At 41.4% G+C, this 27049-nt stretch overlaps 1 protein-coding gene across 1 annotated transcript in view; it reads right to left on the bottom strand.

Annotated features, from left to right (window-relative positions):
* Nucleotides 1–27049, bottom strand: part of tspeara (thrombospondin-type laminin G domain and EAR repeats a) — a 45574-nt gene that overhangs the window by 736 nt on the left and 17789 nt on the right. The window contains exons 6-13 of the mRNA XM_084085516.1: nucleotides 24169–24300; nucleotides 23291–23408; nucleotides 20647–20761; nucleotides 17979–18159; nucleotides 11936–11994; nucleotides 11190–11366; nucleotides 1398–1576; nucleotides 365–466 (exon numbers count right to left, since the gene is read on the bottom strand). Coding sequence (XP_083941642.1) covers nucleotides 365–466; nucleotides 1398–1576; nucleotides 11190–11366; nucleotides 11936–11994; nucleotides 17979–18159; nucleotides 20647–20761; nucleotides 23291–23408; nucleotides 24169–24300 — 1063 coding nt within the window. The remainder of the gene's footprint in view (nucleotides 1–364; nucleotides 467–1397; nucleotides 1577–11189; nucleotides 11367–11935; nucleotides 11995–17978; nucleotides 18160–20646; nucleotides 20762–23290; nucleotides 23409–24168; nucleotides 24301–27049) is intronic.

The following is a 27049-nucleotide window of genomic DNA, read 5'->3' as shown; positions in this document are numbered from 1 at the left end:
AACAACAACATATATATTTTCCCCAAACAAAAAAAATCTACATGCTCACATCGAGTCCCGGAAATGTCAAGATAGTGGATTTGAATTAACTGAAATAGTGCCTTCAACACTGTTCAGTAAAATCTAAACGCTGTTCAGTAAAATCTAAACACTGTTCAGTAAAATCTAAACGCTGTTCAGTAAAATCTAAACGCTGTTCAGTAAAATCTAAACACTGTTCAGTAAAATCTAAACACTGTTCAGTAAAATCTAAACACTGTTCAGTAAAATCTAAACGCTGTTCAGTAACATCTTCTCAACATGTAAACACTGTTGAGTAACATCTTCTCAACATGTAAACACTGTTCAGTAACATCTTCTCTACCTGTACACCACGCTGTTCAGAGAGTAGGAGCCTCCATCATGAGAGTTGGCCACAACCAGGAACTTCTCCTCACCCACTGTGAAGAACTCCCAGTCCACAGCACTGACACACACGCACGCACGCACGCACGCACACACACACACACACACACACACACACACACACACACACACACACACAGTAAAAAACTATATTAAACACAATATTAACACATTGAGTGCCATAAACGTAGACCTACATCCATTCTAACGCAACTTAGGAATGACCCCTCTACGCTGAGAGAAGGAATGGACGGATGTGACGTCATCAAAAAACGTCACTCCGTCCATTCCTATATGAGGATTTGTAGAAAAACACTTCTAAGCTCGGAGCATTTTTGGGCGGTGTGACATTGACAAATGCTGCACTGTGATTGGCCACCCATTGTACCCCCCACCCATTGTACCCCCCCCCAACCCTGCACTGTGATTGGCCACCCACTGTACACCCCTTCCACCCACAATGGGTGTACACCCCATTGACCCGCTGACTCTATTCAGCACTGTGATTGGCTAGCGAGACACATGATGAAATTATGATGAAATCGATAACCTATAAATAGGACTATGCACTTAAAAAAAACACATTTCTTTTAAGTGAGCTTCCATCACTGTGATGACCACTGTGATGACCACACCGCCCACTTCACACTGGGTGTGATTTTTTTGTTGTTGGTGAAAACGAGCCATTTTCAACGGGCGATAGCAACATATTGGCCGATGGTGGTAAAAAGGTTTTTGTTCCAGTGGATAGACGAGACCATCCCCCACCCACCGGACACTTTTTGTTTACATCCGTGTGCACGTCGTGGCTTCTGCGGCTCTCCAAAGATCGTCAAAACGCGGTAAAAAAAAGCGGTAAAAAATCTTTCACCTGATCTTGTTGTGTGTTATGTTGTGTTGTTATTGTGTAGTTGTACATAACTCACCTGTATGTCAGTATAGCTTGTTGTGTGTTGTGTTGTGTTGTTATTGTGTAGTTGTACATAACTCACCTGTATGTCAGTATATCTTGGAAGCGGATGAAGCTCTGGGTGACTGTGTTGAGTTCGTAGATGGTGGAGTTGATGGCGTAGACGCTGGGGCCGCGCTCCACGATCCTCTGGCTGTTGGCCACCACCAGGAAATACCTCTCTCCTATCTGGAACATCTCCCAGTCAGTAGCTCCTACTGTCTGGAAGGAGGTGATGCAACTTTGATGATGGAGAAGGCCACTATATTTCCACACTCACTCCAGAGGGACACATTGCACATACTATGTCACACAAAAGTAGCAAAAACAGCCGATCTACAAGCTCAAAACGTGTCGCAGTGCGACGCGTTTTGAGCTTGTAGATCTGCTGTTTTTGCTATTTTTTTATTGGAATCCTGATTTTTTTTTGTGCTATTTTTGAACTGGAATCCTGAAAAGTAACATTTTTATTTCATTTCAAATGCATTTAGTTATACGTATGTTAACTCTATGAACTTAAATACAAATACATTGGACATATCAAAGACAATAGCATTTTAATAATAGTCTAATACTATAGACTGAAGTAATTAAAGCGGGTCATGTTTGCATGTTTGGAATTGTAAACAGCTGAAATCAATGATATATCAGTATTCTGATATTAACCTGCGGGCCGCATTAAGTGAAGGCTGCCAGTTGCCCGTGTATGGTCTGGAAGGAGGTGACAGTTAGAATGGAACATAGGTAACAGGGGCCTGTGTCTCCCCTGGTCTAGGATGGTTGGTGACTAGGGGGCACGGTGGCGCCTTGCAGTAACGTCTTTGTCTCTTCTGGGCAGCCAATCAAGGTCCTGCATTCACTGCTTGTGGTCCTTAATTCTCTGCTTGGGCGGCGAATCACAGTCCTCCATTTACTGCTCGGGCAACCAATCACGGTCCTGCATTCACTGCTTGAGCAGCGGCCAATCACAGTCCTGGCTTTACTGTTTCACTGACCAGTTAAATCTTTCCCCCAACTCCCGGACCCGCCCCCGCCATTCACTGCTTGAGCAGCGGCCAATCTCTGTCCTGGATTTACTGTTTAACTGACCAGTTAAATCTTTCCCCCAACTCTCAGACCGCATTCTAGATGAGGAAGAAGGAGGAGCATGAAACAGCACAGAAAGGATTAATAAAAAGAAAGATTGATTTGATTGATTTTTACACTTTGTCAGCTTGTTCTTTTGTCATTCTATGGTATGTCATGATATAGTAATTGTATTTGTTTTTTTTACATAACCTGCACGTCCATTTGGAAATTAGTTGGCTGTTCATTGCAAGAGGAAGTTACAAACTTTTCTATTTTGATTAGCTTACTGCCTTTTTCGTTTTCATTGTCCAGCTCCTGCACAAGATCTGCCAAAATACACGTCAGCCTGCTTTCTTTGATATCCAATTTGATTGACTGATCCGATCATAATGCATAATGTTACAGTCAATACCTTTAATGTTGATGGACTGGCGTTATTATCTTAGTAGTTTGATTAAAACACTGGTTGAAACATCACCCCTGCAATTTCAAAGTACCCATGCTGTGCTCCAGTATTTTATTTATTGTGGGTAATCTATTTGAGAACAGCAAAACCAATCATGTAGGAGTTTATAGCCCTGAAACATGACATATATCATATATCGTGACCGTCATGGATGAACTTCAATGGTATTTAAACTTTCTCGCTTTTTGGTCCGTACATATTCCAAATATAAAGTGCTTACCCCATGGCTACGGATTTTACAATTATGTAAGTTCCCTCAGAAGTACCCGAATATTCTGAATTGTTAAATAAAAAGCATTGATTGGTGGCCATTTCCCCCGTATTTTCTCCATATGCTTTCAACTATGTGACCCTATCGGCTGGGAGGTGTATTGCACTCTGATACATTATAACTCTATGAGCAAATGGCCACCGATCGGATATTTTAATCCGATCGGTGGCTTTTTATTGAACAATACGTAAGATACGGGTACTTCTGAGGGCCCGTACATAATTGTAACATCCGTGGCCATGGGGTAAACACTTTATATTTGAAATATGAACGTTTATATAGATGAATGGAGCAGTAAAGGAAAAGTGCAAACACCAGGTTGAAGTTCAGACGACCGTCATGTAATCCATGGCTAGCAAAGACATGGCTAGCCTGCGGACTAAGACAGCATGGCCAATTTGCATATTATCGTGAATATTAATTAGCCATGCGGCCTAACATTGTAGGACCAGTATTTCCAATTATTTGAAAACTTAAGTTAAAATGACAAGTTACTTTGTAGATTTGGATTATTATTATAGAACATACATTAACCACTTCAGCCCTACAGTATATACATTTCAGCCATTTAAAAATAGCAGATCTACAAGCTCACAATGAGCTTGTAGATCTGCTATTTTCAAAGGATTTGTTAACATTTGAAAACTTGAAATTGGACATTCTGCATGAGTCAGTGCTTTTACTTTTGGTACTTTAAGTACATTTTGATGCCGATACTTTTATACTTTTACTCAAGTAGGCTATATTTTGAATTGGACATTTACTTGTAACTGAGTATTTCTGTATTGCGGTATTGATACTTTTACTTAAGTAAAACGTTTGAGTACTTTTTCCACCACTGATTACTAGCAATAAGCAATAACTTGGATAACAATGACACGATTGCAAAATGTCGGCTATTTATTACCTACATAACTAAACGAGTTTAGGGAGTTAGGTTAGGAGAAACAAGAGTTCGTCATAGTGTCAACATTATATTATATAAGCAAAATATAATGTAGGCTACCTATAGAGTCACTTAGACAGGCAAGACAGACGTTAACAAAATAAATTGCCGTCTGATATGATGTAAAAACGGGGGTCCGGGACCCCTAGGCCCTAGGGGGTCCTCGTAGTTACTACAGGGGTCCGCCAAATCGATGTGAGATAGAACATTTTCTCTCTCTTTTTTTCTTCTTTTTTTATGCTATACCAGCATCCCTATTTGGGGGGGGGGTAGCCTACATTCACCGAAAATAGCCGATCTACAAGCTGACAATGCGTCATGCTGCGACAGCTTGTAGATCTGCTATTTTTGGTTAAGAACTTTGGTGGTGTATAGGGCAAAAAAACAAGTACAGAGCCAAATGTCTAATGATTAATGCTTTAATCTCAACGTCAATTTTAATGTTTTCCGAATGAGAAATACAAATGTATAGGCTACTATAAGCACATCATGCTGCTATACCCTGACATTATGCAGGCTATAAGCATGAATATTCTTTTATTGCTCAATGATGAGTTTGCCTATTTGTTACATAACTAACAGAGTTTGGGTAGAGTTAGGGAAAGCGTTCACAATCACACTCTACAATTGTATTACACTCCTTCTTCTTATCACATATAGCCAAAATATAATGTAGGCTATACACTTAATAGAAAATTGGACAATGTTTAGCTGTAAACTTTGTCGGAAAGAAACCATGCAGGACCATTAAGTCAGCCAGTAAAAGCTCTCGTTCTGGTTTGATCAGGTTGATGTTAATGTTACATTATCGGCTGCCTACAAGCATCGTTGAACTCGTGGCTCTATGTGCCCTTGGTGGCTCGCGGTAATTATTAATGCTTTGATCATCTCATCAATTGTAAGACTAGAATGACAGATGCAATGAATACAAGAGTATGTTACGTTATAAGTACACTACAGTATATATGCTACAAGCAAGCAGAGCCACAGTTCAATTAATAAGCAGGTTAATATCAGAATACTGATATAGTATTGATTTCAGCTGTTACAATTCCAATCATGCAAACATGACCCGCTTTAATTACTTCAGTATTAGTAGCTTAATGACTAGTATTGAAATTCTATTGTCTTTTTTATGTCCAACGCATTTGTATGTAAGGTCATAAAGTTAACATAAGTATAACTAAATGAGTACTTTTCAGGATTCTAATTCAAAAATAGCACAAACAAAATTCTGGATTCCAATTCAAAAATAGCAAAAATAGCAGATCTACAAGCTTGCAGATCGGCTATTTTTGCTACTTTTGTGTGACATAGAATGGCATTTTAAAAAGTTAAAATACAGAGATAAGAGGTGTCTGCCTGACAGTATTATGTGTCCCTTTGGAGTGAGTGTGGAAATAATAGTGTCTCTCTCCATCATCAAAGTTGCATCACCCCTGACTTTTGGCACCGGGTGAAAAAAGGGTTACAAAATCGTGAGATAAAAAATAATTAATTCTAGGATGGTGACCAGGGGTGGCACACCTTGGTGGCTCCTCATCACATGCTTTGTGCATTCGGAGATATGCTCTAAGTGTAAAAAGAAATCAGCGCTGACTGACCACTCCGGTTGGAAAGCTGGGCTTTCTGGGTGTCTGAACATGTGCAATCTGGGAACCCATCGCCAAATGAAAAGGACAGCGCCCTCTGCTGTTTTTTACTATCTCGCTTGGCTCTGGGAGGAAGTCGACATAGCACACGTGCGCAAGGAAACCGGGGTTTTGGTCTGCCTTCAGCCTTTCACTTCCGGTGCTGCGACTATGTTTTCATTCCCACTAACAATATTTCTACACGGAACACTAACACCACTTCTCCCAGAGAACATGGATGGTTTTGGTTATAAGCCCACTTGTTTCTATGATGAAAGAGCAAGTTCAAATGTGAATATCTTTCCGTGGTTTTGTCTGCTCCGAGGACGCTGTTGTTAAATGAGTTTCGGTTTGTTTCGAGTGGGGAAGGATCGGCGAACACGCAAATCCCGCCCACTACATTTGATTGGGTAAAGCGCGGCCTGCTTCCTGATCTGAAGGCACGCCCACTTGTAGGCCAGTGCGTACACGATATGACGAACCCCCCCGACAGATTCAAGCGGAGAGCAGAATCTGTTCTTGAGAGATTAGAACATGTGTGACACTGCCAGCATTGTTGTGGCGGTGCTAAGGGGCCAAGGGGGCGAGGAAACAACGAGAGTGGAGGACACAAGGATGGAGGTTTGAGTGTTGTGTTATGTGTGTCAGAGGACACATGTGGGTGTGTCCCCACTCCAACCACTAGGGGTCAGTGGTGATATGGAAAATACACATTCGGGGAACTGAATACAAATAAAACTCTAGTTTGTCTCCTTTTTAATCTCTCTCTCTCTCTGATCACATATGTATATGTGACCCGCCCTAACTGACTTGTCAAAACAGCAGAAAAAGAGAGAGAACATTACTAGCAGCTGCACTGGAATTCCCCTATAACACACACACACACACACACACACACACACACACACACACACACACACACACACACACACACACACACACACACACACACACACACACACACACACACACACACACACACACACACACACACACACACACACACACACACACACACACACACACACACACACACACACACACCACCTGTGTTGACAGGTGAGTGTACTTGAGGACAAATTATTTGACTGGAGCTTAATGGTTAAGCACACTTTTCACTAGCGTACAGTCAGGGAGGGGAGGGGAGGGGTACTGCTCAAATGTAATCCTTTACATATATGTCATTAGCAGATTGTTATCTTATGTTATTAGCAGCTCTAATGTAACAGTTTGTACCCAGCAGCACCTAATCCACCGGAGGTCAAGTCTATGACCTGCGATGTGTTTGGTCGCCGACCCCCATCTCAACTAAATATTTTGTGCCAGGGAGCCCCAAAAGCCAAGTTTTGTTTCTCTGCGCGCGCGCGCACACACACGCACACACGCACACGCACACACACACACACACACACACACACACACACACACACACACACACACACACACACACACACACACACACACACACACACACACACACACACACACACACACACACACACAGAGCCAGGGGGTTTGTGGTGGATCTGTTTTCCACTTTTCCCCCTGCTGCTCACTGCTGTCTGTTCTGCTGTCTCACCCTCCACCACCCCACCTGTCTCCCCCTCCACCACCCCAGCTACCACCTGTCTCCCCCTCCACCACCCCAGCTACCACCTGTCTCACCCTCCACCTCAAATCATTATTATTATCATCATTATTATTATTACGGGGCCAGAGCTCTGCTCTGGACACGTATTGTTATTCGCATTATTCTGTCACTTCTGCCACTTTTCGCAGTTCTGGCTGAACCGTGCAGTCGCTTTTTACGAAACTCGGCCATATGGTAGATGGTCATGAAAAACGATCAAGAAATAATTCTCACACTCATTCGTCAAAAGGTGGCGCTATAGCACTCAATTGAAAAATGCCAACTTTGAACAGGTACAACTCATGCCCTGTTTGACCTACAGCCATGAAACTTGGATACACATATGCGTCTCCTCATGCTGAACAACTTTCACACTCTGACTTTTGACCTCTGACCTTTAGATCTCCCACCATTTTGAATTATATGAAAAACAGTCATTGGCTCCTAACTTCTGCATTTTTTCACTTATGGAAAATCCGTTGGAATTTTTTGTAGAAAGTGGTCCAAAGTTCAAGTGTGAAACGTTTCGTGCAGATTGCTCAAAAATCCCAGGAGGAGATAGATTTTAACTATTACAGTTTTATGAAAATTATTCATCTGTGCCTAAAACATACATGCAGACTCACATTTCTTTGAAACTTTGCAGAAATGTAGAGGGTCATTCCAAATATCACTGAAACCAATCTTACTCCAATTGGCCAAAAGGGGGCGCTATAGCAATTTTTTGAAAAGGCAGACTTTAAACAGGCATAAGTCATGCCTCGTTTGGCCGAAAGTCGTGAAACTTGCTTACACATGTGCCTTGACTCATGAGGAACACACGTATCGATTTGACCATTAAGCTCCGCCCTTAGATTTTCCGCAATTTTGAGCAGTTTGAAAAATACTTGTTTTTGCCAGTTCTGGCTTAACCGTGCATACGCTTTTTACGAAACTCGGCCATATGGTAGATGCTCATGAAAAAATACCAAGAAATAATTCTCACACTCATTCGTCAAAGGGTGGCGCTATAGCACTCAATTGAAAGTGCCAACTTTGAACAGGTACAACTCATGCCCTGTTTGACCTACAACCATGAAACTTCGATACACACATGCGTCTCTTCATGCCCGACAACTTTCGTGGTCTGACTTTTGACCTCTGACCTTTAGATCGCCCACCATTTTGAATTATATGAAAAACAGTCATTGGCTCCTAACTTCTGCATTTTTTCACTTATGGAAAATCCGTTGGAAATTTTTGTAGGCAGTGGTCCAAAGTTCATGTGTAAAATGTTTTGTGCAGATTGCTCAAAAATCCCAGGAGGAGATAGATTTTAACTATTACAGTTTTATGAAAATTATTCATCTGTGCCTAAAACATTCATGCAGACTCACATTTCTTTGAAACTTGGCAGAAATGTACAGGGTCATTCCAAATATCACTGAAACCAATCTCACTCCAATTGGCCAAAAGGGGGCGCTATAGCAATTTTTTTAAAAGGCATACTTTAAACAGGCATAAGTCATGCCTCGTTTGGCCGAAAGTCGTGAAACTTGCTTACACATGTGCCTTGACTCATGAGGAACACATCTATCGCTTTGACCAGTAAGCTCCGCCCTTAGATTGTCCGCAATTTTGAGCAGTTTGAAAAACACTTAAACCCAGGATTTTTCAGCTATTTGCGTGAAACTGTATCATCTGTGTGATCTCCTTTTTCACAGTTACTTATCTGTTGGGCCAATGGCGTCTCCCTTAAATGAAGGCCTCACAATCTCAGGGTCGCCAGTTCAAGCCTCACTTGATGCAGACTTAATTTAAGTTGAATTGCAAACAACATGACTGTATCATTGAATACATGTGCAACTGTTAAAGGTAATGATGAAATGCGTCTTGGAGAGAGTATGTTTTTTTAATGTATGACAAACTTCATTGTGAAAATAACCGATCTACAATCTCAAAACTTTTCAGATAGCAACATGTTTCTGAGCTTGTAGATCGGCTGCTTTCACTGGTTCACTTTTATCTTCAACAGATGACCTCAGCCTGGACAAAGCTATAGCGGTATAGGTAGTGTCTCAGCCTGTGAATCCAAAGGTCGAGAGTTTGATTCCTGTCAATGGCAATAGGTTGAGATGTTAATGGGTGAGGTTTTTCACCTGGGATTGCCCCCCTGCGTCCTATATATGACCACCTCAGCTGGGTTGGGCTAAAAAGAATTTTCGCCTGTTGGAATCATTTGCTTTGTCTCAATTTCAATCTATTCCCTTTCCATGTCTTATTGTGCTATTATTACGGGGCCAGAGCTCAGCTCTGGACCTGTTTTGTTATTGGCAGTATTCTGTCACTTCTTCTGCCACTTTTCGCAGTTCTGGCTGAACCGTGCAGTCGCTTTTTACGAAACTCGGCCATATGGTAGATGGTCATGAAAAACGATCAAGAAATAATTCTCACAATCTTTCGTCCAAAGGTGGCGCTATAGCACTCAATTGAAAATGGCAACTTTGAACAGGTACAACTCATGCCCTGTTTGACCTAGAGCCATGAAACTTGAATACACATATGCGTCTCCTCATGCTGAACAACTTTCACCCTCTGACTTTTGACCTCTGACCTTTAGATCTCCCACCATTTTGCATTATATGAAAAACAGTCATTGGCTCCTAACTTCTGCATTTTTTCACTTATGGAAAATCCGTTGGAAATTTTTGTATGCAGAGGTCCAAAGTTCAAGTGTTAAACGTTTCGTGCAGATTGCTCAAAAATCCCAGGAGGAGATAGGTTTTAACTATTACAGTTTTATGAAAATTATTCATCTGTGCCTAAAACATACATGCAGACTCACATTTCTTTGAAACTTTGCAGAAATGTACAGGGTCATTCCAAATATCACTGAAACCAATCTTACTCCAATTGGCCAAAAGGGGGCGCTATAGCAATTTTTTGAAAAGGCAGACTTTAAACAGGCATAAGTCATGCCTCGTTTGGCCGAAAGTCGTGAAACTTGCTTACACATGTGCCTTGACTCATGAGGAACACATCTATCGCTTTGACCAGTAAGTGCCGCCCTTAGATTGTCCGCAATTTTGAACAGTTTGAAAAACACTTAAACCCAGGATTTTTCAGCTATTTGCGTGAAACTGTATCATCTGTGTGATCTCCTTTTTCACAGTTACTTGTCTGTTGGGCCAATGGTGTCTCCCTTAAATGAATGCCTCACAATCCCAAGGTTGCCAGTTCAAGCCTCACTTGATGCAGACTTAATTTAAGTTGAATTGCAAACAACATGACTGTATCAATGAATACATATGCAAATGGTAAAGATAACCTGAAATGCTTATTTGAGAGTACGTTTTTTCAACGTATGACATACTTCATTCTGAAAATAGCTGATCTACAATCTCACAACCTTTCATGGTTTGTGAGCTTGTAGATCGGCTACTTTCACTAGTTTTGGTTCTGAGGAGATGTACAATTTCTTTATTGGTAAATGGTTTGTGAACGAGTGATCTTAGTGTTAGTGAAACAGGGGCTTGGTTCATGAAAGAAGGCAAGAGTTTATGATCTTCAACAGACAATATCAGCCTGGACAAAGCTATAGCACTATAGGTAGTGTTGCAGCCTATTAGTCTGAAGGTTGAGAGTTCGAATCCTGTTAATGGCAGTAGGTTGAGATGTCCAATCAAACCATTATGTTTCCATCTCTCTCTCTCATCAATCTATTGTTTCCATGTCACTCTCTCTCTCTTCAATCTATTCCGTTTCCATGTCTCTCTCTCTCTCTATTCACTGGCCCCGTATTATCGCTGCTTGCAGCTATATTTATTATTATTATTATACTCACTGGTATATGCTGGAAGACGGTGAAGTGTCCGTCCATCCAGATGTAGATGATGGAGTCGATGCTGGTGGTGTGACCGTTGAAGGTGTTGGCTACAACCAGGAAGTAGTAGGGTCCGACCCGGAAGAACTCCCAGTCATACGCCCCCGAGGTCACCAACGTCTGGTTCACCTCAAACAGCTGCAATAGAAACCAATAAAACAGCTGCAATATAAACCAATATAAACCAATAAACCAATATAAACCATTAGAACAGCTGCAATAGAAACCAATATAAACCATTAGAACAGCTGCAATAGAAACCAATATAAACCATTAGAACAGCTGCAATAGAAACCAATATAAACCATTAGAACAGCTGCAATAGAAACCAATATAAACCATTAGAACAGCTGCAATAGAAACCAATATAAACCATTAGAACAGCTGCAATAGAAACCATTATAAACCATTAGAACAGCTGCAATAGAAACCAATATAAACCATTAGAACAGCTGCAATAGAAACCAATATAAACCATTAGAACAGCTGCAATAGAAACCATTATAAACCATTAGAACAGCTGCAATAGAAACCATTATAAACCAATAGAACAGCTGCAATATAACCAATAAAACAACTGCACTAGAAACATAAAGGAACCAATACATATATGATAATATATAATATATAATACATCATAATATAATTATGAGCGGTAGCTGCCTGAACATAAACAATATGTGACATGTGACAGGAAGTAGGCCTACCTTGGTGCCTGGGTTCCAGCGGTAAATTACACTTTCTATGTTGTGGTTGGAGTCACTAGCTGAGGATGACATACAGAGAGGAGCAATCATCACCATTCATGAGATTACGATAAGACGTGCATTATTTAAGCATGTTGAATGTTTGAGTCAAACGTCTACGTGACTGCATGTCTCGTGTCAAACCTTTTACTGTGAGGCTATGACAGTGTGTGTGTGTGTGTGTGTGTGTGTGTGTGTGTGTGTGTGTGTGTGTGTGTGTGTGTGTGTGTGTGTGTGTGTGTGTGTGTGTGTGTGTGTGTGTGTGTGTGTGTGTGTGTGTGTGTGTGTGTGTGTGTGCGTGCGTGCGCGCGTAAGTGTGTGTGTGTGTGTGGAGGGGGTTATGATCAAACTCTCTCAACGTGTGCGTGTTTTATGATCTGACGACCATCGTAAAAAAAATAAAAGACCTCTACACCTGTAGCATCTGGCTGCGTGCCAGGTACACACACACACACACACACACACACACACACACACACACACACACACACACACACACACACACACACACACACACACACACACACACACACACACACACACACACACACACACACACACACACACGGTAGATCATACAACAGGCAGTTCTTTATAAGTTCCTTTCAGTTCAGATCAATGTGACTCCACTTCACAGGAGAAGAGAGGGTGTGTGTGTGTGTGTGTGTGTGTGTGTGTGTGTGTGTGTGTGTGTGTGTGTGTGTGTGTGTGTGTGTGTGTGTGTGTGTGTGTGTGTGTGTGTGTGTGTGTGTGTGTGTGTGTGTTTCCACCCACCCATCTATTTAACTTCCATTCAATCATCAATCGTACATGAAACTCTCTTCTCACTCTGTGATGTAGTAGTGTACAATGGTTTGTTTGCACACACACACACACACACACACACACACACACACACACACACACACACACACACACACACACACACACACACACACACACACACACACACCAAGGAAATGCGAGGCAATAGCAGGTGAGTGAGCACATACACATACATAGAGAGGATGCAAAGCCCCACATGAATGACGAATCAAAGATCACACACACACACACACACACACACACACACACACACACACACACACACACACACACACACACACACACACACACACACACACACACACACAGAGCAAACAGATACCATCTGTGGAGCCTCAGCCCTCAGAGCAAATCTTTTGATGTGAGAGAAATGTCTGTATAAGATCAACAACACACTGTCACACAACAACACACTGTCACACAACAACACACTGTGACACAACAACACACTGTCACACAACAACACACTGTCACACAACAACACACTGTCACACAACAACACACTGTGACACAACAACACACTGTGACACAACAAGAACAGGTTAAAATGTTACTAACTTTCCGTGGTGTTGTCGGCTCCAAAGACGCCATTGTTGAATGACTCTGGGCTTGTTTCCATTGAAAACACATTAAAAAGCGAACGTACGGATGTAAATCCCGCCCACTACATTTGATTGGGTAAAGCGTGGCTTGCTTCCTGATCTAAGGCCGGCCCACTTGTAGGCCAACGTTCACACGTTCTGAATGGCCCTCCTGACAGATGCAGTGTTGATTTTTCTTTTTAGTCTTTTGAATAAAATTCCATTTAGTTTTAGCCATATTTTAGTCACCTGAAATGTTTTTGTTTAGTCGTAAAAAGTTTAGTTTTAGTTTCTAGTTTTAGTCGACTAAATATACAGTTGATTTAGTTACTAAAATGTATGTTGGTGGTGCCTTGATGGCGTGGTAATTGCTGATTTTACATTTTGCACGTTGCATGTGAGCTTGTAGATCTGCTATTTTCAGAGCTCAACACCCGAGCGCAACCAAACATAAAATAAACATTATAGTCTAGTTGATATGTAATCAGGGACGTGCACAGATAGACTCTAGGTGGTGCTAGAGCACCTGCCCTTTGCCCTCTTGGCCAGAAGTGCCCTTTTGAAAAAAAGAAGAAAAAAGTTTTTATTTTTTTCAGTTCTAGGGGGTCCTCAGAGTTACTACAGCGGGTCCGCCAAATCTTTATGTGATATGATTTTTCTTTTTACCATAACCACTCGAAACCTAGCATCCCTTTTCTGAGGAGAACTTTAGCCAAAAATAGCAGATCTACAAGCCCACAACGCCTCATTTAGGCATTTTTGAGTAAAAGTTGGCATCCAGCATTTTTTCAAAGTTCAATGTGTCCCCAATAAGAATCCACCGGATGCCAGTGAAATAAGGGTCCCAGTTTTTTTTATTCCTCCGCCAAAGAAGATATGGTTTCACCACCACTTGTTTGTCTGAGCGTCTGTTTGTAAGCAGGATTACGGAAAAACTACTGCGCCAACTTTTATGAAACTTGGTGGAAGGGTGTAGCATGGGCTGATGATGAACCAAATTAACTTCCCATGCCCCTCGGCCATAAGGGGGCGGGGCAATGGGCGTGGTCAATCGCAAAAAGACACCCAACTCCCAAATGGCTTCACATAACGCCACAAAACTTTGTAGCAGGGATGGTCATCGCCTAAGAAAGAACGGATGCACATCCACTGGCTAAAAGAGGGCACGGCAACCTAACAGAGCCCAGCAAAGCCCACCAGAGCCCATTATAGCCCATTATAGCCCACCAGAGCCCAGCAGTCCGGCACATTCCAGCACACAAAGTCCAGCCCACTGGGAGAATAGCCTAGGGCATGGGGGTAGTTAAATGACTGTAATAGGCTATACAGGGCTGGGTCCAGCTGGAATAGGCTAGACTAGAATGTTCTAGGCCTTACTAGACTCTAATAGGCTCTATTAGGCTGTACTAGGCTCTTGTCAGCCCTGTAGCCCCTTTGCACTTGAGATTAACCACTGTGTCCACGACCACGGGCAATAGTTTTACAAGGGTTTGTGTCCACCGGCAATAGTTTTACATGAAAGTTTCTAGGCTATAGTATAGTACTGCCCCGTACAACCTAACAGAGCCCAGCACAGCCCACCAGAGCCCATTATAGCCCACCAGAGCCCAGCAGTCCGGCACATTCAAGCACACAAAGTCCAGCCCACTGGGAGAATAGCCTAGGGCATGGGGGTAGTTAAAGGACTGTAATAGGCTATACAGGGCTGGGTCCAGCTGGAATAGGCTAGACTAGAATGTTCTAGGTCTTACTAGACTCTAATAGGCTCTATTAGGCTGTACTAGGCTCTTGTCAGCCCTTTAGCCCCTTTGCACTTGAGATTAACCACTGTGTCCACGGGCAATAGTTTTACATGGGTTTGTGTCCACCGGCAATAGTTTTACATGAACATTTCTAGGCTATAGTATAGTACTGCCCCGTACAACCTAACAGAGCCCAGCAGAGCCCACCAGAGCCCATTATAGCCCATTATAGCCCACCAGAGCCCAGCAGTCCGGCACATTCCAGCACACAAAGTCCAGCCCACTGGGAGAATAGCCTAGGGTACGGGGGTAGTTAAATGACTGTAATAGGCTATACAGGGCTGGGTCCAGCTGGAATAGACTAGGCTAGAATGTTCTAGGTCTTAATAGACTCTAATAGGCTCTATTAGGCTGTACTAGGCTCTTGTCAGCCCTTTAGCCCCTTTGCACTTGAGATTAACCACTGTGTCCACGGGCAATAGTTTTACATGAGTTTGTGTCCACCGGCAATAGTTTTACATGAACATTTCTAGGCTATTAGAGTCTAGTAAGGCCTAGAACATTCTAGTCTAGCCTATTCCAGCTGGACCCAGCCCTGTATAGCCTAATACAGTTATTTAACTACGCCCATATCCTAAGCTATTCTCCCAGTGGGCTGGACTTTGTATGCTGGAATGTACCGTACTGCTTAGCTCTGGTGGGCTATAGTGGGCTCTGGTGGGCTGTGCTGGGCTCTGTTAGGTTGTACGGGGCAGTACTATACTATAGCCTAGACATTTTCATGTAAAACTATTGCCGGTGGACACAAACCCATGTAAAACTATTGCCCGTGGACACAGTGGTTGATCTCAAGTGCAAAGGGGCTACAGGGCTGACAAGAGCCTAGTACAGCCTAATAGAGCCTATTAGAGTCTAGTAAGACCTAGAACATTCTAGTCTAGCCTATTCCAGCTGGACCCAGCCCTGTATAGCCTATTACAGTCATTTAACTACCCCCATACCCTAGGCTATTCTCCCAGTGGGCTGGACTTTGTGTGCTGGAATGTGCCGGACTGCTGGGCTCTGGTGGGCTATAATGGGCTATAATGGGCTCTGGTGGGCTGTGCTGGGCTCTGTTAGGTTGTACGGGGCAGTACTATATTATAGCCTAGAAATGTTCATGTAAAACTATTGCCGGTGGACACAAACCCACGTAAAACTATTGCCCGTGGACACAGTGGTTAATCTCAAGTGCAAAGGGGCTAAAGGGCTGACAGGAGCCTAGTACAGCCTAATAGAGCCTATTAGAGTCTAGTAAGGCCATTAAGTAAGTGGACATTAAAACCTAGACTTAGATTCGAGAGCTAAACTTTTAGGACTAAAAGAGAAAAACAAATTGTAATGTCCTGGCTTTTACCAAATTCTTGCAAAATTTATGCTAATAAGGAAAGGTAGCATGATTGCACCATGGTAATAGATGGATTTCTGGACATCATAAACATGGACTTAAACTCTTAGATTACCTTTATAAGTTAATTAAAAGCTAAATTATAGCCTTTTCCCAGTTTTTGGCAATTAAGTTGCTCATTATGCAAATTTCTCGATATTTATGCCTAAACCGAGACTTTTACAGCTTGGCATCCGGCAGAAATGGATTCAGCACCTAAAAATCAAATAGAAACAACTCACTTAGTACTTTTACTCAAAAATGCCTACCACATTGTTTTCCAGGGGGAATTTTCCATGTTCGGCCCTGTCTACTTGTAGATCTGCTATTTTTGGCAAAGAGGTATAGGTGTAGAGGGAAAAAAGAGCAGACCAAGTCAACAAAAAAAAGTATAATTTACTTGAGCACCTGCCCCTCAAAATGTCTGTGCACGCCACTGTGTGTAATGATCAATGAAGACGAAGCTATGATGACTAAAACTATGACTAAATATATTCATAATGATCAATGAAAACTAAGCTATGATGACTAAAACTATGACTAAATATATTCATCATTTCATCAACAGATAAAAACACACATCTCCATGTTTGGAGGGCGCTACCACACGGTCAGTGGTGGAAAGTAACTAAGTACATTTACTCAAGTACGGCACTTAAGTACAGTTTTGAGGTATTTTTACTTTACTGGAGTATTTCCAATTTTCAGTACTTTTACTTGTATTCCACTACATCTCGGAGGCAAATATTATACTTTTACTCCATTATAATTATTTGAAAACTTACTTACTTAAGTTACTTGTTACTTTGTAGACTTTAATTATTATTACAAAACAGTAACACACATTAACCACTTCAGCCCTACAGTATACACATATTGGCATTTTGAAAATAGCCGATCTACAAGCTCACAATGCGTCGCGATTCGACAAATCTTGAGAGCTTGTAGATCTGCAATTTTCAACAAAAGAAAAATTGAAAACTTGATATGCATTTGAAAACGTTCTACTTTTGGTACTTTAAGTACATTTTGATACCAATACTTTTGTACTTTTACGCAAGTAAATTTTGATTTCCGGACATTTACTTGTAACAGAGTATTTCTGCATTGCAGTATTGATACTTAAACTTAAGTAAAAAGAATTTGTACTTTTCCCACCACTGCACACGGTTAGCTGTGTAGCTCATTCCATGAGGGGGCGCTACCCACACGGTTAGCTGTGTAGCTCATTCCATAAACACACCATCCTTACAAGTTGCACCTCGTTGTGAAGGCGAGTAATCAGGAATAACAACCCACCAAAATAAAGTTTCCGAACATTGTTTTAGGAGTTTACGCTGTTGCGCGCCCCGCGTTGTACACCAAAATTAGCCGATCAACAAGGCTAATTTTTCACAAGATTGAAAAAAATAAAAATGAATACAATGTACCTCTTCTGTGATTGGCCACGGCCAGGAAGGTGTGGTTGTGTATGCGGAAGGCCTCCCAGTCCAGAGCAGAGTGGGTCTGGAGGCTCTGGTACCGAACGAACCTCTGACGTCTGGAACTCCATTTATAGATCACTGACATCTCACTGGACGACTCCTTAGAGTTAGCTACCACCAAGTACACCTGAGAGAGAGAGAGAGAGAGAGAGAGAGAGAGAGAGATAGAGAGAGAGAGAGTGTTAGCTACCACCAAGTACACTTGAGAGAGAGAGATTTTGGGAAAGTGACACCCACACACAACCACGCATACAATCACTTAGATCTCTTCTACGATAGTCAGGTTTTTATTTGTTGATGAAATTGTCAATACATTGAGGCATTATAGCTTAGTTTTTACTTCGTTTTTGTCAGTGAAAAAAGGTAGTCGATGAACATGTTTCGTCGTAGTTTTAGTCGACACAATTAACAGTGGTCGGGTGCAGTTGATGCAACAACGCAACGTTAAGTTATAAACGTGTAATTTAACCAAACTTGAATAGAATACCCCGCCATTCACCATTACGGTTGTTGTGTCCAGGCCCATGCTGCATGCAACAGTGGACAGAGGGATTTGGAGAGGCAGGGGCTGGAATTTCAAAAGGGCACCGAACAATTACCATACTTTTAGGCCCGAAAACCCAAATAACCCGAAAATGTGTCATTGCCTGCTTAAAGTCACGCATCCAACAAGCTTTGAACTGAGCAGATTGGACCTTCCGTTCCAGAGATAATGTCCAAAACATCTTGAAAACGGCCACTTTCGCCGGTTTTCGATTGAGTTTTGGCCATTGTCGCCCGTTTTTCTTTAAAAACACGGGCTAGGAAGGTCGGACGGCGACAAACTAGATACCTGAGTAAAGTTCACTTTGAGCTGCATCCAACATACCGTCGGCCTTACCATTAGGCCGCTAGGGGCAGTTGAAATGTCTTTTTGGGGTAATGGATTTTTTTGGTTTTGTTCTGTTTTTTCTAGTCTGGAGAGGGCACTCTTTTTACCGACGGGTAAAAGGGCAGGGGCTCGAGCCCCCTTTCATGTGTATGTGTGCACGTGCCTGAGATCCTGGTGCATATGATTTGCGTTGACACTTTCTGGAAACGGTGACATCACCGTGTCCATAAAACAATCCATTTGACGTGGTTATGACAGGGTTTTAGAGACCGGCAAATACAATACAGTTTTGTGATCGGACGAGAGGCCCAAACGTAGAGGAATCAAGAAGGTTTTATGCGTGCCTAACTTACGCACGTACAAGCAGCTTTTCCTAATGTCCATGCTAATGTGGACAGGGCCTTAAAAACACCCTTCCCCAGAGAGAATTGACCAGAACGCATTGACCTCCTCAGTCTAACTCAGAACGGTCTTTATTGTCATCACATCACACGGTTTACAGGTGTAAAACAGAGAGTGAGTGAGTCTATGTTTTACAGTTGAAATAATGTGAGGATTTCAGTGCATTATGAAGTCAACAGGTTATCTGGGCTGTAATTAAGGCACTTTAAATCACTGAGAGAGCCTGCTGAACATCACACAGTATTACGTTGTGTGATTACAAGGATGCTTCAGTCAGAACCACATCAAAGAATCTCTCTCTCTCTCTCTCTCTCTCTCTCTCTCTCTCTCTGAAGTAAGTCTGAGAGTGTACAAATGGAACCAAATGGACCCTTACAGGTCTGTAACTCTGAGAGTGTACCTTACGGGGCCATTTGTACACTCTCAGTGTAATGGTGGTGTTTTGAAAAAAACAAAAACAAAAAGACAGCGTGATAAAAAACGGCTCCGGAAGCGGTTCTCAAAGTGGGGTCCGGGCACCCCCAGGGGTCCTTGAGGGAGTTCCAGGGGGTCCCCAGCTAAAAAATGGATAGTTATAGGAACCAAATGGACCCTTATGGGTCTGTAACTGCGAGTGTACAAATGGAACCAAATGGACCGGTTAGGGTCCATTTGGTTCCATTTGTAGACTCTCAGAGTTAAATTAACATTGATTTTACAATATAAATTGGGGTCCCAGAGATAAAAATGGCATTAAAGAGTGAGAGAGTCAGCACGCTGAAGTCAAGGCACAGGCTACTGTGTTGTTGACGGACAACGGATTCACACTTATGAGAAATAACAAAAATAAACCTGCCAAAACAGTTGCGTGCATTAGCGCAAGATGCCAGATAATAATAATAATGAATCCCCACACCAAGAGAGTAAAAAAAATAAAAAACGTTTCAGTCATTATAGTCCGACTTCACTGTAGCCTATAGTAGCCTTTTCATAAATGATATTTGTACTGTCCTGAAAGTTTATAATATTTAGAGAAATTTAAAGTTTCAAATGCAAAAGTAGTAGTAGTACTTGTGAATTAGCAAACTGGACATTTAGACTGAATGTTTCCTTTATCCTCATCTTGCACTAATGCACGCAACAGTTTTGCCAGGTTTTATTTTTGTTGTTTCTCATAAGCGTGCATCCGTCAACAACACAGCCGGCTGTGCCTTCACTTCAGTGCGCTGACTCTCGCCCCCTTGCGCTTCAACAACATGGGAAAAGGCCGTGCGAGTCTCAAAGAGTCTCCTACTGAGCGTTCTATTGACCGATGACCCGGTCATCAAATCATTGGTTATTCAAGCACTCAATCAAAGCCACCTTGTCATTGATGGTGAAACACTTCCAGGCTTTGGCCTCCTGCGTGCTGATGTTCTGGTAGAGATGGAACTTCCCCTCGGTCCATTTATAGATGCCAGAGCCGGGCCTCGAGTCCCTGCAAAGTGACATCATCAAAGAGAGTCCCTGCACAGTGACATCATCAAAGAGAGTCCCCGCAACGTGACATCATTACAGTCACTGGTTCACCCTCTGGGTCCCTAAAGTAATTTCTCTATGGAGAACAACATTGGGTCATCTTAGAATCGTCTCATATAAGAATTGTGGTGCAAAAATAAACAAACTGTCCCAGCTCTATTGGGGAGGAGGCTCTGTATCGTTTACATATTACATATAGAGATTGGATAGATAGATAGATAGATAGATAGATAGATAGATAGATAGATAGATAGATAGATAGATAGATAGATAGATAGATAGATAGATAATAGATAGATAGATAGATAGATAACCGTCAGTCGATGCTTCATATCCATAAGAGTCAAACAATATTAAACACGTCTATGGGAAAATGACCCAGGTAGGATGTCGTCACCCTATTAAACTAATGGCCTAAGTCATTTTTTGAGGAAAATGATATTTTTGCCTAAGTCAGGTCCTCATGACACTGGCCACCTCTGGTAAAATGGCCCATCTCCTAATTGAAAAGGATCATGCTGTCCTTTTAGTATAATGGCCTAACTCCCTAGTGTGACTTAGGACAAAATAGGCCTTTTGTTTGGCCTAAGTCACATGGTTTTGTGACTTAAGCCAAATTATTTACTGATTTAGGCCATTTTGTAATTTGTTTTGCTTTTTATTTTGGCCTAAGTCAGATTTAATCCTATTTAAACCTATTTAAATCTCTTATGTTACATAACTGACAGACAGTGTTATTTCTATTTAAATAGTCATAATTTGTTATAATTTGTTATTTTTCCTGAAAACCTTGAAAAAATGACTTAGGCCATTAGTTTAATAAGGTGACGATGTGTAAATTACGTCAGACTTTGGCACATTATATGTGTTGTCACTACTGTTGTATCCTAAAAACAAAGTAAACAGCAGGATGTATAGTATGTATATAGTATGTATATGGTATGTATATAGTTTACAATTTAGGCATTTAGCAGACACTCTTGATCCAGAGTGACCCAGATACATCATAATATACACATAATACATCAAATGCATAAAAATAGTAATCTAATAATAAAGTAATACATAAGTAAACTAATAATCTAATAATACATAAGTAACCCAAGAACCTATCATCAGCCTGTACATTGAAGTCAACAATGACCTGGCATCTGTCTACATAACACGCTATCTATAACTATATAACTATAACTATATAACCTATACACACTATAGGATGCCAGGCCAACAATGGACCTGGCATCTGTCTACATAACACGCTATCTAAGTGACATTTTAGCCTTTGCATAATCCTGCAAGGCCGTCAAGGCTAGGACAAGTGCTACGGGCTGAGGTGGAGGCTGAAGAGGTGAGTCTTCAGATTACGGCAGAAGATTGGGAGTGAGTCTGCAGTTCTATAGTATTGTTACGACCTGGCTCATAGGCCATAACAAGGAGGAAGACAGGGAAATGATTTAATTCACTCCACTGCACCCCCTACAGATCTGGTCTATGGTAATGTATATAGAACAGATCTGTAGGGGGCTCAGTGGAGTAAATAAAATCATTTCCATCTCGTGGACATTTTCTGCCCATAAAGTGTATTACACAGAGAGGGTGGGGTGCTGAGAGGCTTCCCATCCTGGAGAATAGACTTTAAACAACACAAAACAGCCTTTGTTTGGGTGAGTAGTGAAGTGGTTTGTCTACAACGCAGTCTACAACCCTAACCCTTCCACAGTCAATGCAAATCTATACTTTTGCAAAGTCAGCCAATCACATTACAGCTAGTGTCATCACCACTAGCTGTAATGTGATTGGCTGACTTTGCAAATTCAGGACTGTGATTGGCTAGCGAAACACATGACACATGTGCAGCCCTATGAATAGCAGTATGGACTTAGAAAAAAGTCATCTATCCTTTTTTTTAAGTGAGTCATGTTGTGATGACCACACACCGCCCACTTCACACTGGGTGTGACTTTTTTTACTACAGTTGGAGCCTCACAGGGCCGTGGAATTCCTTGTCTATAAGCAGAGCCGAGCGCCTGACAGAGTGTTAGAGAGAACTCACTAACGCTCTGGGCCAGGGCTAATGTATAGTAGTAGTAGCTAGTATAGCTAGTATATAGCAGTGGTTCTCGAACTTTTTCATGTCAAGGACCCCCAAATTGACACTTACTACCCCGTGGACCCCCATTTGAAAAGATAAGCCAGGGACCCCAATAAGAGAAGGTTTTTACGGCCATTCTCAACCATTTTAATTTCAAGGACCCCCGGTTTGACATGCATTAGGCTACGGACCCCCATTTAATGGCATTTATACCTCTGGGACCCCAATTCATATTGTAAAATCAATGTTAATTTAACTCAGAGAGTGTAAAAATGGAACCAAATGGACCCTAACGGGTCCATTTGGTTCCATTTGTACACTCTCAGAGTTACAGACCCATAAGGGTCCATTTGGTTCCTGTCAATGTATATAGTATGTATAGGATATACAGACTACCTGTTGGCTGTGGCCATAAAGAGACCAGCTGAGGGAATGGAGAAGACCTCTACATCAAAGGTCTCTGAGCTCGTATACAGATCCTGGTAGTCCTCTACATAGTCTAGACGCTCCTTCTCTGGAGAGGAGAGGAGAGGAGAGGAGAGGAGAGGAGAGGAGAGGAGAGGAGGAGTTTTGGTCAGCAGGGAGTGTTGGGCGGGAGGAGTAGAAGGAAGGCTCTATACGTCCTCATTTATACGACTCCTCACTGGCAGGTGAGTCAGTAGGATACAACAGCAGTGACAACACAGACATGTGTGTGGGGAGGAATTCATTGGCACAACGACTAAATTGGGGAATAAAAGGGGTAAAAAGCAAAAACATCACACAAGCATCCAAGGCTACTGTCATGTTGGGATTTCCCAGATATTAACCAAGGGGCTAGCACCGAGAGGCTAGCACCAAGGGGCTAGCACCAAGGGGCTAGTACCAAGGGGCTAGCACCAAGGGGAGGCATGCGTTAATCCGACAGACCTTTTCTCCGACTATGTGGCATCCGCGTGCGGTTAGGGTTAGGGTGCGGGTTTGGTTCGGGTTTAGTATTGGAAACGTCGGAGCGCTGCGCTGTCGGACACCCAGCACCAAGAGGCTAGCACCAAGGGGCTAGCACCAAGGGGCTAGTACCAAGGGGCTAGCACCAAGGGGCTAGCACCAAAGGGCTAGAACCAAGGGGCTAGCACCAAGGGGCTAGCACCAAAGGGCTAGCACCGAGAGGCTAGCAATAGGGGTTTTATGACCTTAATAAACATTGTCATGAATATATGCTTCCAGTCGCTAGTTTAACAAAACGCATGTCTATGATATCAATGTTAATAATGACATGTTGTTATGGTGCTCACCCTGTAGCAGGGGGATCCATGCCTGTCCGTCACAGACCAGCAGACCTTTCTTCTGGCTGTCCAACCACAGCTGTCCCTGATCTCCTCTGGAGCATGGAGGCTGATCACCCAATGTGACACGAACTTCTGCTTCTGAGGAGAGGAGAGGAGAGGAGAATGGGACCACATCATATATGATCTGGTCTAAAAGTGTAATTTCACCTGTTTAAACTCAGACCAAATAGTTAAACAGTGAAATGGCCGTGGCCCTCAAAATATTAGTTTGAATCTCAATGAGTCTATTTTTAAAATATCTCCACCAATCAAAGAGCTTAAGCATCTAGATTCTCTTCTGTTGTTTTTGCTTAAATCCAGCCGTGACGCTCTGCCAAGATGGCCTGCATGCTGCCAAAACCACATGTCTGCCTGCCTGCCTGCCTGCCTGCCTGCCTGCCTGCCTGTCTGTCTGTCTGTCTGCCTGTCTGCCGTCACATGTTGACCTTGGATTCCATTCAAACTAATTAAAAGAAACAGAAGATAATATAATTGCCAAAGTGTGTAACTTTCTTGCAAGTGAACTTAGGGGGCGGCTAGACGGCTGAGAAGAACAGAACACAGAGCCAGAGTGTTTGTGTTGGAGACCTCTTCCATTTCCACCAGTGGTCCTTGAGGGAGTACCAGGGGGTCCCCAGCAAAATTAAGTTAATAGCGTCACAATCATATTTAACCACTTAGCTTTGACTATTCAAAAATAGCAGATATACAAGCTCATAGCGCGGCACTCGGTGACGCGCTATGAGCTTGTAGATCTGCTTTTTTTGAAAAACCTTGAAAAGGTGTGCATATCTTAGAATATTTATATATTTTTAAAGCAAAAATGAAATGATATCTTTGCTTCTGGGGGTCCCTGGCACAAAACATTTTCAAACGGGGGTCCACGGCCAAATGTATATCAATTTAGGGGTCCTTGGCATGAAAAAGGTTGAAAACCACTGGGATAAACAATGGGAAGTGACTCATACAAGCTTCACTGTTGTCTTTTAGCAGCGGAACACTTTGCTAGTCATACAGCTGCTTTGATGAGACAGAAAGATGACTGCCATTCATTCTGCTTCAGGCTATATTATGAAACGTGTTTATCACTTTATTAGGCTTTACAAGCCACAGGGCTTTTAGCTCAAAAGAATGAATGAAGAGACAGACAGACAGACAGACAGACAGACAGACAGACAGACAGACAGACAGACAGAGTGCACGTGCTTCATACACAGTGGTGGGGAAAGTACTGAAGTGTTTTACTTAAGTAAAAGAAGCAATACCACAATATAAAAATGCTCTGTTACAAGTAAAAGACCTGTGTTCAAAGTGTTACTTGAGTAAAAGTACCAAAGCATTGGCATCAAAATATACTTTAAGTACCAAAAGTAAAAGTACTAAAATGTTTCTCACAACGTGTCGTGATGCGACGCGTTGTGAGCTTGTAGATCTGCTATTTTCAAATAGCCTAGGTATGTATGTAGGTAGGTATGTATGTTTTATAATATAATAATTTATATCTGCAAAGTAACTAGTAACTAAAGCAGTGGTTCTCTAACTCAATTTTAATAAACTGGCCAAAAAAAGTTTGGAAACGTAACGTTGGTCGATTATTTCTCCCCTTTAATAATACAAATTGGCATTTTTCATAATTTTCTTCCCGTTGATTAGTCATCTTTACAACGAGGTACAGCTTGCAGGGATCGGGCATTCGTGGAGTGAGCAACGCAGCTAAACGTGTGGGTATAGCGCCCCCAAATAAATTGCCAAAATCCCCCAATATGCCTCTGTTGGTAATCGCTCTCGTTTTGAGCCACCTGCCAGCACAGCATAGTTCTATAAATGAATACATACATGTAGTTTTATAAACACATTATATAGATACATATGTAGTTATATAGATGAATAGATACATATGTAGTTATATAGATGAATAGATACATATGTAGTTATATAGATGAATAGATACATATGTAGTTATATAGATGAATAGATACATATGTAGTTATATAGATGAATAGATACATATGTAGTTATATAGATGAATAGATACATATGTAGTTATATAGATGAATAGATACATATGTAGTTATATAGATGAATAGATACATATGTAGTTATATAGATGAATAGATACATATGTAGTTATATAGATGAATAGATACATATGTAGTTATATAGATGAATAGATACATATGTAGTTATATAGATGAATAGATACGTAGTTATATAGATGAATAGATACATATGTAGTTATATAGATGAATAGATACGTAGTTAAATAGATGAATAGATACATATGTAGTTATATAGATGAATAGATACGTAGTTATATAGATGAATAGATACGTAGTTATATAGATGAATAGATACATATGTAGTTATATAGATGAATAGATACATATGTAGTTATGTAGATGAATAGATATGTAGTTATATAGATGAATAGATACGTAGTTATATAGATGAATAGATACATATGTAGTTATATAGATGAATAGATACATATGTAGTTATATAGATGAATAGATACATATGTAGTTATATAGATGAATAGATACGTAGTTATATAGATGAATAGATACATATGTAGTTATATAGATGAATAGATACATATGTAGTTATATAGATGAATAGATACATATGTAGTTATATAGATGAATAGATACATATGTAGTTATATAGATGAATAGATACATATGTAGTTATATAGATGTATAGATACATATGTAGTTATATAGATGAATAGATACATATGTAGTTATATAGATGAATAGATACATATGTAGTTATATAGATGAATAGATACATATGTAGTTATATAGATGAATAGATACATATGTAGTTATATAGATGAATAGATACA

This window comes from Gymnoscopelus microlampas (assembly GCF_963454915.1).
Source record: "Gymnoscopelus microlampas genome assembly, chromosome: 17".
Lineage (NCBI taxonomy): Eukaryota > Metazoa > Chordata > Actinopteri > Myctophiformes > Myctophidae > Gymnoscopelus > Gymnoscopelus microlampas.
Note: the sequence above shows the minus strand (reverse complement) of the source record. Positions and strands in the feature narration are given on the sequence as shown.